Below are 16,861 nucleotides of genomic sequence, written 5' to 3'. Positions count from 1 at the left end.
TAAACAGACCCTCTGTTACCGAGCAGCCCACAGCCTGAAAGCTTTCAAAGAGGAAATGATTATAAAATGAAAAGTATCATGTGTTTTCAGGAGTTACTGGAAATCCACTGGTCTTATTTGCTCATGGTGTGTTCCCCTTTCCACACCTATTTTATAGCGGCTTACTTGATGTGCCAAGATGTAGATGTTATGACCAACATTGCGTGGAGACGCGGAGTGCTCCTCCTCTCCATCCTCACCCTCCTGCGGCTCCTCAACCTCTATCTCTCCCTGCATGTAGGCCTTTTTGATCACCTCCACCTGCAGAAAAAGTTGACTGTCATAACAGCACCTGCTTGTTACTATGCAACTGTTTGCATTGCACACATACCAGCTCTTTAGGTCTCATGTTATACAGTATCCTCTCGGCATTCTCGCTGTCATGGCGACTCTCCATAATTGCAAGAAGCAGCTTGGAGGCATTATTCTGGGCAAAAGATGACAAGAGACAGATTGGCTTTTTTACCTGATTGTCAGCATTCCAGACTTCCAGAGACAGTAAATCGAATGCAAGTGTTCTTTCACGCTTTACTTATGCAATTTGTGATGGAGCACAGGAAAAACCCGTGCTGGCCAGCCCTGATTTTGGGTAGCTGATTCTACTTTCAGCTACTGTCAGTGAAACTGCAATTCCATGAATTTGAATGTTGTATCTAAAGCTTTTGACACTGTAATGACACAACTACCACATTACTTCTCCTACAGACATGTAACACCTGCATAATCAAATCAAATAACACCTTTTAGACGGATTACTAAAAGCATCACACCACTTCAGAACACTCACTTTGAGTTCCAACACCAGATCCATCCTCTTCTTGCCAAGGGGGTTGATGTCATTCAGGATGAGAGCAATGATGATGTCAATGCCATTGCACTCATGTGTGGCAATGCAGTTCTAAGGAACAAAGAAAAAGAAATGGCAAAACACAAGCTTGACAGTAGTTCTGGGTTAAAAATAATGTTTAATCTCTGCTGTTGGTGTTTTTCATGATATAATCAGTAAAACCAGCAGGACAGCAGACCGACTGTTTTTTCTTTAGCAGTAATAAGATAAGAGTCTGATCCATTTTCCTGTAAGTCAAGCTCTTCTCTTTTTTCTGCATCTATTATTTGTACTTATGCACACTTACAAATAAAGATTTTAATAAGTGCGAGATGGACGAATTGGAGGGTTTTATGTCTGAAGTGGCAAATTTGATAGTGCATCACAAATTCATGTAATGTGACAGCTGTCACAAACCTACAGCCAGTTATAAGGTGCCGACTTCAAAGACAACATTAACCGGGTCTCTCAACAGATTATGTATTCACTAAGAAAGTGGAATTACAAGAAGAGGAAACAACAGTAAGTTATCCAAGAAATCTGGAACCATCTATCAGGTGGTATCTAGAAAACAACCAGCACCATTCTGAAGGCGGGAGTGGCAACATTATTTACATCTCATATGTTCTTTGAAGGAATTCTCATTCTAATTTCAGGGACTGTAAATTTCACGCAGTGTTATAAAACACTCAATTAAGTTTCTTAATATTTATTTAACCAGGAAGTGAAACTACTGAGATTAAGAATCACTTTTCTGAGAGCATGTCATGGGCAGAGGGTACGATCAGCATCCTGGAGAAAACAGGTGGGATGACAAAAAAAGGGCAAAAAAACAAACAAACAAACAAAAACAAAACAACTTTGTTCCAGATTTCATTTGAAGCCAGATTGCCCTCAGGTTTTTATTCCCGGCACGGTAAGGTAGTGACGAGGCAGGTCACATATCATAAATACTGGCCAAGTTTCGGAGGCTTCACACTCATAAATCACACGAGCTGTCAAACATGTACCACACCTCAGAACTGAACAATAAGTGTGGAAGCCAAATGGTTTGGAGTGACTTGATACAATTTTACAAACAGAACATGCAAAGCACAAATAGAAAGAATTCCAGCACTTGTTCCCGTTTATTCTCTCTTTGTGAACAAAACGCTGTATTTAGTCTGGCAATGCCCCTCTGGCACTGTGTAAAGGAACTGGAATCAATTCAAACAGAGACTGTATTTAGCCAGTTGCTTGTTTAGTCATGCCAGTTTCACACTTGTTATAAAAATGACCTCACAGCGGCAGGAACAGAGGATGCCGCCATCATGTGAGAAGACTACTAACCTATGCCAAAGAACAAACAGAGGCGTCCTACCCGGAGTAGGCTGGTGTTAGCGTGCTTAGGAAAGACAAGAGCCTGACACATTCCTGACTACAGAGAACTCAAAACAAAACTAGCATCACGATCAAAGCCGGTCATTGATTTGATAGCTACAGAATATAAAAAGCTCATCTTGCACACAGGTGTACAGTGTGTTACCTGGTTCTCGTGGCAGGGGCCTTGGCAGTATTCAGTAAGGCTCTCCACAGTCTGGTTGATAAGTCCTACATTCTTCTCATTGATGTAAAGTCCCAGAAGCCCCAGTCCTCCTGTGGTGCTGCCACAGATGCAGTCCAAGAACTGAAGAGTCTCACACACCAGATTATAGTTGTTCTTGTTATTCTGGTTGCGTAGAAAATTCTACAGAAGGACAACATGAAAATAAACACTCAACATGGAATCTTTCTTTACTTGGACTCATCTCATCAAAAACTTTAAAAGCCCCTGTAGGGAAACATAAACACTTTGTTAACAGTTAGTCACAAAATTAAAATATATGTGATGTGGCATGAGGTAAAACCAGGAGACTTAATATGAGATGATTCACGAGAGTGTCGGAATCTGCAGAGATGGTTGGCAAAAGAGAAATTCCTCTACTTAGGTAATCTAAACCATTTTCTCTTTCTCGCTGACGTAAGAACTAAATATAAAAAGTCGTGATGGCTTTTCCAAACCTACTGTATACGGCAGCAAGACAATTACTGCAGTGACGTCTTTGGAAAGAACACAAACATCTCAGTGAACTGATCATCTGTGCAGCGAGGCTAGCGGTAAATCAATATCTGGCTCCTACACAGGTTCAGAATGGGAGAGACAGCACAGAGCCAACCAGCATTTAATGAAGGCCTGTCCCAGTTTGGAGTGCAAGAATCAGTGCAAGCAGGAAGTTTTCTGTCTGGGCTGCTGGAGCTAGCCACTACCAAACACGAGCACACTCATCATAGTGAAACCAGACCAGCACATACAAGACTGTGTCAGGAAGTTCTGCAACTGGTGCCTATTTTCAACAGTTTCATTTCTGTATAAGATGGTGTGATGACTGAAATTCAGAACACGGGACAGAAAAAGTTAACCCTGCTCCCATCAGCCCATGGCAGCCTATATATTATATGTATATATATTCAAGGATTCAAGGAGCTTTATTGTCATTCGCATCATGTTAAGATGAGGTGGAACAAAATTATGTACACACGGTCGAGCGAAAAGAACCAAAATAATGAAGAAACAGCTTTTTTTTTTTAAGTAATAAATATATATATATTTTTAAACAAACAGAATAACAAGTAATAAAATAATATAATAAGTAGAGTGAAAGAACCTGAGTACCAGTATCGAGAATGGTATAAATACTTTAGCAGCAAAGGGCATGATGACCAGCACTGATAAAGTGACAGTGTCACTAAGTGTCGTATATATAAATAAAGGACTTATAATCACAAGCTGGTCTGATGATGGCTGACCTGCAGCTCTCTGTTGTGGTTCTCACACAGCAGCTGCATGAGGCGCAAGATGGGCTGCATGATAGTGATGGTAACGCTCATCTCGCCCTCTTCCTGGCTCTTATCAGCAGTTGGGACAGGAGAGCCATCAGCTGCAGCTTGGTGCTCTTCGGCTTCGGCCTCACGACGATAAGTTGTGTAAGCCTTCTTGGTGACCGCAGAGGCCTCAACTAGCTGCTCCTTCACTTCCTCAGTCACCATCGCCACTACCGGCATATCTTTCACTAACCACAGGTAAAGAAGAGGCAGTCAAACACCACAGACCATTGGACAAGACAACGGTTACAATGACTGTTCACTTGACAAGTTAAGAATTTATGTACTGATCCTTGCTGTCATTTACACATACAGAGATATGTAGAAATGATACATGTGATAAATAATAATTTTGTACACGGGTATAATTAATAATGAAGAAACGGATCTACTGCCTCGTACGAAGAGTGCAGCAGAGGTTTGCTTTTCCAGTTTTTCATAGTGTCATATGTGACTTATTTGACAATGCAGTCAAACACTTCCTTCTCTAGCCTATTGTTATGTTGGTAACGCCAACACTTGTCCGCTGACCTTTCTTGCGTGCCGGTGTGTCTTTGTCTGGTGGTTCCTCGTCCTTTTTCTTGCTGCCCAGGTCACTGGTATTGACAGTCACAGTGGCTTTGATCTCCTGCTGGGCCAGCTTCATCCGCTCATAAAACACTTTAAAGAATTTCTCAGACTTGTTGTCTCCCGTTAAACGATGGAAAAATGACCTCTGGGGTGGAGACACAAAAGAAAGAAATTAAACAATACGAGTCGCTCAGACAATATCCTTATAGGTTTTTAATTACCTTATAGTGTTTACATAAAAATCAGCATATACACCAATATTTTAAACGCATTTTAATCTCTTATTGGCATTTCTTATCATTGTCTCTGCTAATTGTTCTGCAGCGCTTTTAGCCAGAGGTTTAGTGAGAATTAGTTATATAATCCTGCTCTCACAGTGCCAGGAAAACATGCTCTAAAGGCTCACCTGATTTTACACTATCTGCTCTCTGCTCCTTATCAGAACTTGCTTCTGGCACCCAGAGTACTCAGATGGGTCTTAACATGCACAAGTACATGACCAAGGGCAGAAACGAAGACGAGCTCTGGGATTAGCATGCAGCCACATTTAAAAACATGCACACACCAAAAGAAGCAACTACACAACCTGTCCTGCAACCTGTACTTCACACGAGCGTACATGTAAGCAGGAAAATGCACACAGCTGTATAAACGTGTTCATAGAGTAGGGCTCACTCGTGCTGAGTGCATTTGTTTAACGGCAAAAAAGCAATTACTTTTTGCTTTTATAAGCATTCAAACATGAAACACGAGACGTTTTCCTCAAAAACTTCTTACTCATACTGGAGCAAAGGAAATATTCTGCGACCTACAGCTACGCAAAGGCCAATCTGGCTTGAAAGCCCTGTTACATGGAGCTGTTGTTTTTCTGCAACAGGCTCATATGTTATGTCCCATTTTCCTCTCAACAATCCCTCCTTACATAAGACCTGTAATCAGCTGAGTGGTTACAGTGAGGGCACAGAGCGCCAACACTGTTACATCAGCCGCAGAGGGCGAGCAGTGAGGGAGAACGAAAATGGGAGCGGGAGAGGAAGAGAGGAAAACCCTGCCCTACTTTTCACTGCCAGAGCGGCACGAAGTGAGCGTGTGGTGTGAGAGGGAGGTGGAGAAAGGGTCCGAAAGTGGGAGGTGGGGTTGATGCAAGCAGGAGTTATCACGTACTGAGATTCTGGGGCAGCTTTCAAAGTCTGTTACATAAGACTCTCTCCAGGTTTAGCTAAACTCAGTTAAGTTTGAGGAAAAAGGAGCAAAGCATAGAAACAGTACAACATCAGCAGTGCATTACGCTGCATGAGATAAGCAACATATGCGCAGGAAATCAAGACAACTGTTGAGACATCTTTCTGCAAAAATCACCTGACTCAAATCCCAAGAGGAGCAGAGCACTCAGTGTATTAAGTTGTTTCCCTCCCTTCCTTTATGCAACAGTTTCTTTTTCAAGCCGTTAACATCGTGTTGTTGACGAGGGTCATTCACTGATAGTGATCTGATTAAAAGTCAGACTTATGCAAGCAGGCAGACTTCTCCCAACAACAGCTCCAGGACAGCAGCTTTACAAGATAACTATATTAAACAGAACTCATGACTGTGGCCATAAAAACTCAATTTTTCCACTAATGTGAAGAAAAGTATTTTGTCAACACTTGCTTGTTATTTTTACTGAACAGCAAGCAGCAGCTGTTTTCCTGTCTGCACACAGTCAGGGTTGGACATCTGTGACATGTTAAAAACATTAAAAACTGTCAAAAGACAGCATAAGTTGCTTAATCACACTCCTTTGTTAGACATTTCCAATTTTTTAGAAGTTAAAGGCTGTTTTGCTAAGCAACTCTACAGCTCTGTAGCTGACAGGAAGATGCACTTATTAAATCAGCATTGTTAGATGGCAATTCACTCAATAAGTGAGTCCAATTTCCTTCAATATGACAGGATCTCAAGCCTAACTCAGATAATCATTTATACACATGTTGCAGGCTAAATTAGCAACACTAATAAGGATATACCTAGACAATGAAATGGGTTTGTATAAAGACTTAAATCCTTTCTTGCACTTGTACTGCAACACTTTGGCATGGATCGCATCTTTATTGCTGGATTGTAGGACCTCATAAACAATAAGGCTTTAGATCTGGTTATCGGTGCTGAGTAGCTACAGCTTGTTGGAGGTGGAGCAAACAGTAAATTAGGTGGGTGTGAACTCAAGTTTTGTCTTATCTGTGTACTTGGGAAGCAGTCAGAGAGTAAGAGTACAGGTCCAACCACATGCTAACTGCCACATTGTGGCTTACTTCCTAGCAGAGAGAGAGCAGAGCTAGCTATCGTGTGCCACGATGAGATAGAATTGAAAGATTTTAACTTTAAAAAAAAGTCCCGGTTACAACTTTTATAACCCTTTGAAGAATGTGCCTAGCTGCAGCTTCTTTGCTGACTGCTGAGTCATTCTGTAGAGAAAACTGCCATCACCTAGTGAGTCTCTGCTTTGCCATCTGAGGCAGTTTAAACGTCTCCCACTAAAGAGCCAATAAGCCTCCTGGAAGCAGTTTTGATCCTGCTGCTTTAGGTTGACTTGAAATCTTCCTCCTATCTTACAGAATCAATAGGACAGCACAGCAGGCCCTCCTGTCTGATTATTCTGCACTTCTACTTTTCCCTCCATTTCCCGTCAGCTGCTACCCCAGCTTCTGGCATCAACACGAGCCGGTTATGTAAGGCCTGTTTATACCACCAGCTCTCCCTTTCTTTTTATCCATCTCCCGCCTTTGCAGCCTGACACCTTGGTGAGTGACAAAGCCATCTCTGTGCTTATTGGAGGGCTTTAGTTGCGTACTCTGCCACCGCCCAGCTGGTATCCACAGAGATCTGCTCTTTGAAGCTATAACAAGACTTCCAGATAGCAGGTTTAAATCAAAGCAATCTACACGTGATTGCGTTTTCTCAGAAATCTGCACGGGCAACCATCCACACAGTCTAAAAATGTATGCAGTGACTTCAGCAAGTAATGATTGAAAGAAAAAGGTACACATGGCAGGACTGAAATAATTGGACCTCCATAAACTATAAACTGGGATCTAAACAGTAATTTCCTTGCCCACGCCGCAGTTAAACGAGAGCTGGTATGCTGAGGGCACCGATGCCTGGAAACTCACTTTGCAGAATCTTTTTAAAGCTTTCCAAGAGGTAGCTGTGAAGTGAAACTGAACCGAGAAGAGGCGGGAGGGGGTAAAATCACACTTGGAGGGGGCTGAGGGCAGCGGTGTGCCACAACAAGCCTATTGAGTAAGAGCAGTCGCACCTGTTCGTGCCTGTGACAGTTAGGGATCTGAGGTCCTGATGACAGCGATCACAAGATGGATGGTGGGCTCGGAGAAGCAGAGACTTTACACTTCGTCTCTTACATAACACATAGGCACACACTCCCACAAACTCTAAGGCTGTTTATCAAATAAGCTTTATAGTCTCTAAGTATAACCTGCAGTATGGCTGCGTACATGTGTTCATGAAGTGTGCATTTGAGTATGCACGAGTGAGGTTTTATGATCGCTCTAGTTTTGCTGTGTGCAAGCTGAAAATTACTCAGGGGCTGTCACAGTGTTTTACTGCTCATCTCTGAACCACCTGGAGGGCACGAGCATACGTGTCAGGCAACATGTTATCCTGTCCAGGGTGAGCTGTGCAAGTTTTGGTCATAATATGAGAGTTATGTAGGTCAAAAAGTAATGTTAGACCTACAGCATGTATGCTGCACAAGACAGGCAGTGCGTCATTTTATTGTCAGACAAAATTTACAGAAGTTGGCAGATTTTGTTTACTTAAAATAAATGTTGTTACTTTATGTATTTGAAAGTGAAGATCTTATTCTCACTTAGACCAACATAGTGAGACGCCTGCTACGTGACTGCTGAACATGAGTATGAACACATGCGGGGTTGACTTACTTACTGGTGACAGCTCTGCCCTTTGGGTAGATATGTAGATAAGTAGATACAAAAAGGCTTAAAAATGTACTGACAATGCATCAAAAACATCTTTTGTTCATCTACCAATAGTTGCGTGTTTGATGAGGTGCATCGGTGACATCAGTAAGTCCTAGGTGTTACTAAACAAAGTTGGCATATCTTGACAGGCCTAGATTGGATTCCCATGACTCGGTGAAAGCATGATGTTTCAGATCTCCAGTTTCTAAAGCTCTATTTTCATCAGACAGACACGCCTGGGTAGAAGAAAAGACAGGTAGTACTTTGCTATGACCCATTTCTTTCTGTCTTTACTAACACATTGACTCCTTCTCTCAGGGCTGTGATATTAAGTCCAGCTAGCACAGAGCTCTGGGCCCTGTGTGAACCCTTTCTGAAGCAAAGGAAGCGTGCGCTCTCTCTGTGTCTCTCTCCCTCTTTCATTTATTTATTTTCTAGAAATTCCATTGGCTAGGCTACAAACCTGGATTACCTAGAAAACAAGCAAGCAGCCTTCTTGGAGAAATCTGGGGCCATGTTGTTGTCCTGCTTTTCATTTAGACAACAAGAACCCTTCTGTCCTAAAAGAAGGGCAGGCAACCAATCGTTGTGTAAGACAGGAAAATGTGATGCATCTGCTGATATGCTGTAAATTAACTTTGGATCATACATGACTCCTCAACAAAGCTTACTTGTCCCAGCATCATTCCAAGGAAGCAGAAAAACACATTAACTCAAAACAGGACCTTAACATAAAAATGTTCTTATTTAAGATCATGAACTGCTTTGCTTATCAAGTTCACTTTGAGGTGCTTCTGTACCAGCAAGTGTAGGCCTCGTCACAGTAGGTGTCACAGGTAGAAATGTATACATTTACTAACGGCTCAAAACTGCTTCTACACTTGTAATGTGCACAAGAGACTCACTGAAAGCTGCAGTTAAAGCAACAAAAGTAAGCTACAGACTGCTTTCAGTAGTGGACATCAAGCTTTTTAATTATGCCCAGAATTTAAAAAGTTACAAAAGCAATCCTAAAGAAGGCTACAGGTCTTTCCAAAGGTAGCAACAAAGACTGTATGAAATTTAACGGCTCTCTTTCAAGGCCTTTAAGGATCACACCTTTCATTGCCCTCTTAAAAGGAGCAAAACATGACCCAGATAGGAGTCTGTTAGAAGGACTGGGGCTCTGTGTATTATTCACCTAGACACAGAGAGAGGCAGCAGCTTTTGTAACAGGAGTCATGTGAGAGCCTTTGCATACAAAGTCAGGCCTTGTCAGGTAACGATACTATGCAAATAGGAGGCTATTATGCAACAGCCTTGTTTATGCAACACAAATACTAGAGCACACATGCATAAACCACAAAACCAGAATATTCTGATAGACAGCTTATGAGCAGCATGCACATACAAACACACACACACACACACATGCACAGACACACAGACATACAGACACACCGCAAGGCTGAAATAATGCAATAGTACACAGTGGTTGTCTCCACTCTCATCCTGCTTTCTGTGAGGTTTGCAAAGAGTTAGTGTTGCCGTAGCAACCCCTGCCTGACAGTAGAGAGGTGATGACGTGCTTGGCTGCACAGCTCGGACATCTCCCAGCAGGCTACTGTTCATCTTCCTTTCTGGTTCTTGGCCTGAGCTTTTTTTCTTTTTTTTTAAACATAGAAAATGTGACAACAACATGCTTTCTGTATTGTTGTGAAGTCGAGCTTTTAAAATACAGTCAGGCGGATACTCTGACAACAAATATGCGCCCTTTTCCTGAAGGCATCTTTAGCCTGTGTTGTTTTACGTTGACAGCAGCAGAGCAGCACCGACTTAAATTCTTGACATTGCGGGTGAACACATGAGATAGCATCTTATTGAGATTCTGCTCATGCCTCTGTGTAGGGAAAGGCTTCAGTGCATTTAATTGCTGGTTAGACTTGTAAGTGGTGAACTTTTACTTGTGAACCCTGTGACCCACTCCCCCCCACTTACCTGAATGACTGTGTTTCCACCCTCCAGGAGTGCAATGGCTAACAATATGCTCTCTTGGAAAATCCGATCGCTGGTGGCGTTCATGATGAGGTCAATGACCAGATCAGAAGCCCCTTCTTTGTCCAGGTGACACTGGACCTCCGCTAAGCTCAGCTCCCCTCGACCTCCGACCCCAGAGCTGACAACTAAGGGCAAAGAAGTCAGAAGCCCGATCATTCCCCTTCACTGTTTCCATCAAAGTACAAAGAGCAGCAGCTTTATCTAGACCAGGGGTGTCAAACTCAAATACACAGTGGGCCAAAATTCAAAACTGGAACAAAGTCGCGGGCGAACATTAATATTTATTGAAAAAAAAATCTTCCTCCAGATATAAGAATGAATCTTTTCTTATGGACTCAAATAGGTTTTGCTGGAAAACTGAATATGGAACAAGCAAAGCTTAATACTAAAACAATATATATATTAGCTGTATAATACCAGTAGGCCAGCTCTAATAGTAATTTGGTATGGCTTTGGTATGGCCAAATTTGGCCCGCAGCCTAATTACATTTGGCCCGCGGGCCAGAGTTTGACACCTATGATCTAGACACTGAGTGAAAGGGAACATTTAGTGCAGAATTTATTTAGGAACTCTGTAAACTAGCTCAACTAACAAAGAGAGTGGGATATCAAACATGAATACAGGTGGATTACTGTGACTGTTAGTATCAGGTATTTAGTGCATACGCAAAACAGTTTACTGCTGGCCTTCAGACCAACCTGAATAACCAGAGAGATACTATAAACACTGGGTTATACCCTTATTACCTCTACCAAGGACATTATGTTTTAGTGTGAACATCATTCTGACATTATGTCTGTAAACATGACAGCTTAAAAAGTTTTGACTGAAGTCTGCTAAAACTTGTAAAGTTTTTAGCCCCACCAAGGTATTCAAGGGCAACTGAATGACCGACAATGACCGGCAAAAACAAAAAAAGCCTTATAGCCTTATAGCACACACACACACACACACACACACACACACACACACACACACACACACACACACACACACACACACACACACAGAATTTATACACACATGAAATTAATTAATTATTCCCTTAAAAGTAAATACTGCAGAGACAGTGAGCTACTGTGGCGGAGGTTTGTGTTCTTTGAGTCCTTGTTTGGATATTTGTTGGTTGCACAGGTATTTGTTTTTTTAATTTCAGGATTTGTATCTTTTTGTGTGTTTTTAAAAGGTGGACACGGCAGACAGTGCTGTGCATTTAGCTTATAAATATAGCTAAAATCACAATGACATTTGGGAAAGTCCTAATAATTATATTTTAAAAAATCTACATGTGGTTGATTCAATCACGAGCGATTGTTTCAGTTTGGTTTATTTTATTAAGGCGATTTTGAGTCATGTAATAAGCCACAGGTGTCTTTTCAGCCACCACACACTCAAAGAAAAAGAAAAAAAAAAGCACGTTAGATGTGCCTCTAATCCACTGAGGTACTTTAACTCCTACTGCTGCCAACCATAGCCAGTAAGAGAAGAACTGGTGAGATAACAGCACCCATCAGAGCCGTCTCTGGCTGGGCGAGTCACTGAATCAACAACACATCCCATTCTAGATGGAGCTTGGCTCTTTGGTCGCCTGGCAACAACACGACCTGCGTTATGCGGGAGACAGAGCCAGTACGCTCAATAGCAGAGCCCCTCAGGTCCAAGGGCTTAAAGCAGTGCAAGGCCACAGCTGTGAATAAGATCTTTTTTTTTTTCATGCCTTCTAAAGCATTATAGACCAAATATGAGTCATCGCTGATGAGAGACACGCCGTGACTCACTGGATTAGGTAAATGTCACTTACTAATAATCTATAAAATTTATGAATGTCAATCTCATGTAAGCAAAAAGAGTGAGGGGGGATAAAAATACCACTTTAACCGTTTCCTGTACAAATTCCTGATTCGGTGAGACCCTTGGTAAATAACTAAGGACACATTTGCAAATCCTTTATACTTTACTGTATATTTCTTTGCAAATATTAAAATGGCAAAATATTAAATGTTGATAAAGGGACATTTTATTCAGTTTCATTGAGGCAAACTGAGGCATTTTCAAATCTGATGCCAGCAGTATATATTACAATAAATTATATGTACTTTTTTTTTTTTTTTTTTTTTTTAAATGGACCAGAAAAAAAATACAAAGGTTATTTACTTATTTATTTATTTATTGTTACGGTAAGTAAAAAAAAAAAATGTATACACATATGACAGTTCCGGAAGTACTGCTGCTTTTTCTCTGTCATTTAGGCCTAACTAAGGTGAAATGAATAACTATATTTTTACTAATTAGGCCCACTGGTCAGAAGCTTAACCAGAAGCAGAAATTCAGACAGCCAAGAAGAGTTTTACTGCAACTTCCTTGGCCCAAATGTCGTTCACCACTTGCCTTACTCACCAGATTTGCCTCCCTGTAACTATGTCCATTTTCCAGAAATGAAATTCAAGTTTAAGGCTCACTATTTAGCCACAGTGGAGAAGAAACAGGCATGGCAGTGGTACAAGTGCAAGCAGATAGATGCAATGGGAAAATAAGCAAAGCTCAGAGTCCAGAGTGGCAGCAGAAGATGACCTTGATGGCTTTAATTTGACCTAATAAACAGTTTTGTTTTTTATTTTAAATATGCTAACATTCAGATGATGGCTTTTTCAGTTAAGCGCTTGCTTTTTTTGGCAACACAACGCCAACCCACATTCTCAACCTCTAAAATGTATCCAAAGTTAAAGAGCCACAGTTCAGCCTACCCGTTTCCACTGCTTCACAAAAAATCCGAAGCAGTATGACAACTGAGGACCAAGACAGCCTGAGCACCTGAAATCACTTTCAGTACTACAGCAATGAGTCTCTTCAGTTCCTAAACACTGAAGACTTAAGACAGTGGTAAATGTCAATTTCAAAATTCATTACAGATTCAACATTTGCCGTGTTGTCCTTTACTATTTTCAAGCAAATGCACAGCGTCTATCAGGTAAATGACTGTGAATGTGGGCGCTGAGTTTAAAATACAACATTTACAAAGTATGTTCCAACACAATGCTTGGAGCACGCTCTGTTGACTGCTACCCACTGGAAACTGTCACTCACTCACTTTTCCTTGTAATCTGTGCAACTAACAGAAATATTTCCAGCATTATAAGGAATGTACAATAATCAGTAAATACTTTGTTGCGAATTTGTAAATAATTTAGACTGTTGACAAAAACCAATTACTCTGTAAAGAGTTAAATGACACAAACTCTTTTATTATTGTCAAAGTTAAAAGTTTTCCTCCTTAAGAAGGTACATTTGATAACATTTCATTTATGTACATGAGCATCTGGTTGTAATAAGTAGCAATTAACCTATTTAAAAAATACTGAATAATTTAAAAAAAGGAGGGGGAGAGAGAAAGTCTTTCTGGGTAAAGTTATTTTGAATACTGACAAACAAAATGTGGTCAGATTAGTCTATGATCAATTTACTTATTTATTTTTAATTAGGTTAAAACTCTGTGAGCATTGTTACTGTATTTTCCCATGTAATTCATCAAAACAGTAATTTTTAAGCAGCTTGTTTAGTTTAAAAAAATATCTGAATAAAAAATAAATAAAATTACTTTTACAGAAGCTTCTGCACACATGGTTTGACTTGGATATAAATAATTATTTCCTAATGAAACTGTAATGACTGCAGCTATCAAAACAAACGGTTTAATAGAACTAGATGGAGCTATGCAGCGATAGATGGAGATAAATAGCTGAAGCAAACTGCAATGGTTGAAAGATTTCATTACAGGAGCTGAAAAGCTAATTATTTAATAGCTCTACCCAATTATTGAACTTTATTTTAAAACCACATTTCCATAATTGCACAACTGAAGCTGAAATTTTTCATGTGTTTCTGGCTAGCGGTCATATATTATAGCTGGCAGGCTAAAAACTATTAGGGATCTAATTTTTATGTTGGGTGTGCAGCGCTGTCCCACCTTCCCCAAGTAAATCATTTCATTTCATCTTATCTTTACAGCATAACCATGTAGACACACAGACACGTAGAGCATCGTTACACAAACCTGTAGGTGATTTCCCTTGCGCTCCAGGCGTGAGTGGGCCGTTACTGAAGGTTGTAAGGCTATCTCTCCTCTGGCCAGCTTTGATATTACCATAGTATCGATTGACCAAAATCTGCCGCAGAGCCTCTCCCTACCAGGAAAATGAATGTTAGGAGATGAAGATCTATTTCTGCTATAGAAATGGAAGTTGAACCCAGAGTTACCATGCTGACACAAGACTATCAAATTGATACAGAATTGCACTCATAGTAGTATGTCCTACATACACAAAGCCACAACATAAAGCCATAAAGGGTTACAAGGTTCCACATAAACCAAAAATGAAACTTCATTTTGTAAAATGAATTTCTGAAATCTCCTCGCTTCACTTGAAAGGTTTCCTTTTGGTTTTTCATGTCATCTTGGTGTTTTATGGCATTTTATGGCCATACACGTGCCTTGAACTTTTGTGCAATTAAAACAAAACTTAGAAAGAAAGAGAAAAAAAATTAAATAAAGATAAATCTTATCAAGCTGTCCACCTGGGAAAAAATAGAGCACACACACACACACACACATTTTTTATTTGATCCTTGCACTCTGACCTCAGTGATGTTCAGAGTTGACATTGTGCTCTTTCTCGGTCTCAACATATGCATTAACCCTCGGCCTTGTATGTAAATCACAGCAGTGTGTCACCTCTGTGTCAGTCTGTAGCAAACACAAAGCGCAGACTGAGAACCCACATTAGTGTTTCCTGGCTGATCTCTGTCACATGTTTTGTGTCATAACTGGGAGGGGAGTGAGTGAGTGCCATGCTGTAGCAGCAGTGCAACAGTGAGGGCATCACAATCAGTCAGTCAGTAAGATGCAGGCCTGTGCCAGACCACAGCAAACCAAACTCTTTACCTACCCTCCTTTGATCCTCCAGTTGCTTCAGCGGCTGGTTGGGATCAAGCTCCTTAAAGGTGAGGTGAGTTAGCAGAAAGCATTAAAATAAGAAAGAAACAAAAAGGTTGGAAAGGAAAGTTGGGGAAAACAAAAGTAGGGTGTCAATACAGTGCAAATTAGTTACTTTACAAGCATGCAGGAAACTGGGTGCAAAATTGATCATGCAGTTAAGAGGGAAGTGGTTGTGTCAGGGAAGATGTGAGGTCGAGTCAAAGGCGTGCAGGGCTTCATGCAGAGGAGGACTGACATGCTTTTTTTTTTTAAACACCTTCAAGAAGTTTTTGAAGTAAAAATCTTACATTTTTAAAATCTAAAATTATAACCATTTGTCAGACTACCTCCCTCATTACTTTACGCTCACAGTGGAAAAAGTGCCTAAATTATTTACATAAAAGAATGATAGACTGCTGGAGGGAAAGAAACAAGCCATGAGCCATGAGAAAAGAAACACTTCAGGTTACATAACAGAGCAGTGAGCTACTGACACACACTGTAAGCACCAATCTGGCATGGAAAAACACATCACCCATGACTCCAACCCCCACCCCACCCTTACAGCAACCCCAATGAAAGGAGGTCAGTGAATTGGACTTTCATCAAAGAGCTAGAAGGACAGATGAGCGGATGGGAGAAATGACGGAGGCAGAGAGGAAAGGATGAGTAGAGAAGCGGAAGACTGTATGCAAACAAGGGCACATATGTAGCAAGTTCCACAGAAGCAGCAGTGGCAGAGGGGTGATGCAGGAAGGGCGGGGGGTGGAGATAAAAGTGGAAATGCATAAGGAAAGGTTGTGACTTTTCTTTGTTTAAATAAGGATCTGGAAAACGCACAGCACAAATAATACAGGATGGTGGCCGATCATGAGTATGAGTGATGATCAGTAGTGACGCATGTTAGTGGGCAATGGGCCAATATGAGTAAAACACACCTCGGCCGGGATTTCGGGCTCAGGTGGCGGTGCCAGCTGATTGGAAATAAAAGGACGCAGTTAGTTGGGGTTAGAAGTAGTCGGATTAGTTAGGTCACTCCACCCTCCAAGAGCCGCTTCCAAAACCAAAACTTTCTATTACCAGTAACGTCAACGATTCATCATCAATGTGCAAAGAGCCAGGAGCAGAGAAAGCAGACACAAAATGATGTTGTTTTTTTGTTTTTTTAAGTGTTTCTCAGGGTTTGCTTGATGACAGAGCATGAGTGATAAGCAGCATTACCACATCGCAGCAAAACAGCAAAAGCTCAGTTGCCCCCAGCTCACCACAGACTGCTGGTTATTAAAGCAACACTGGTGTGTTTGGTATTCTGTGGTTCCCTCTTAATAAAATGATAATAACATTACAAATCAAAGATGGCAGAAGCAAATATGCACACTTTGATTCTTCTAAGGATAAAAAGAAATAACAAGAGATATTTATGACTGAGCGTGTTTTCAAACCATAGTCATGATATGCTTGGTTTGACTACAATCATATTGTTACAATTGGAAAATTGCCTAAAAATAAATTAATAAATTAAAAAAGTAATTAAAAAA

General features: G+C 40.9%; 1 protein-coding gene across 12 annotated transcripts in view; it reads right to left on the bottom strand.

Moving 5' to 3' along the window:
* itpr1b (inositol 1,4,5-trisphosphate receptor, type 1b) overlaps nucleotides 1–16,861 on the bottom strand; it is an 80,125-nt gene that overhangs the window by 23,750 nt on the left and 39,514 nt on the right. For 7 of the 12 annotated variants that reach the window (XM_014329288.2, XM_005947553.2, XM_014329291.2 and 4 more), the window contains 10 exons: nucleotides 16,262–16,297; nucleotides 15,295–15,342; nucleotides 14,403–14,532; nucleotides 10,291–10,475; nucleotides 4,298–4,481; nucleotides 3,692–3,954; nucleotides 2,391–2,591; nucleotides 827–937; nucleotides 371–466; nucleotides 166–300 (listed from right to left, as the gene is read on the bottom strand). In XM_014329288.2, coding sequence (XP_014184774.1) covers nucleotides 166–300; nucleotides 371–466; nucleotides 827–937; nucleotides 2,391–2,591; nucleotides 3,692–3,954; nucleotides 4,298–4,481; nucleotides 10,291–10,475; nucleotides 14,403–14,532; nucleotides 15,295–15,342; nucleotides 16,262–16,297 — 1,389 coding nt within the window. The remainder of the gene's footprint in view (nucleotides 1–165; nucleotides 301–370; nucleotides 467–826; nucleotides 938–2,390; nucleotides 2,592–3,691; nucleotides 3,955–4,297; nucleotides 4,482–10,290; nucleotides 10,476–14,402; nucleotides 14,533–15,294; nucleotides 15,343–16,261; nucleotides 16,298–16,861) is intronic. The other 5 variants (XM_014329293.2, XM_014329294.2, XM_014329296.2 and 2 more) reach the window with 1 other exon arrangement.

Source organism: Haplochromis burtoni, unplaced genomic scaffold (assembly GCF_018398535.1).
Source record: "Haplochromis burtoni strain Fernald_Lab_line unplaced genomic scaffold, NCSU_Asbu1 Contig_245, whole genome shotgun sequence".
NCBI lineage: Eukaryota > Metazoa > Chordata > Actinopteri > Cichliformes > Cichlidae > Haplochromis > Haplochromis burtoni.
Note: the sequence above shows the minus strand (reverse complement) of the source record. Positions and strands in the feature narration are given on the sequence as shown.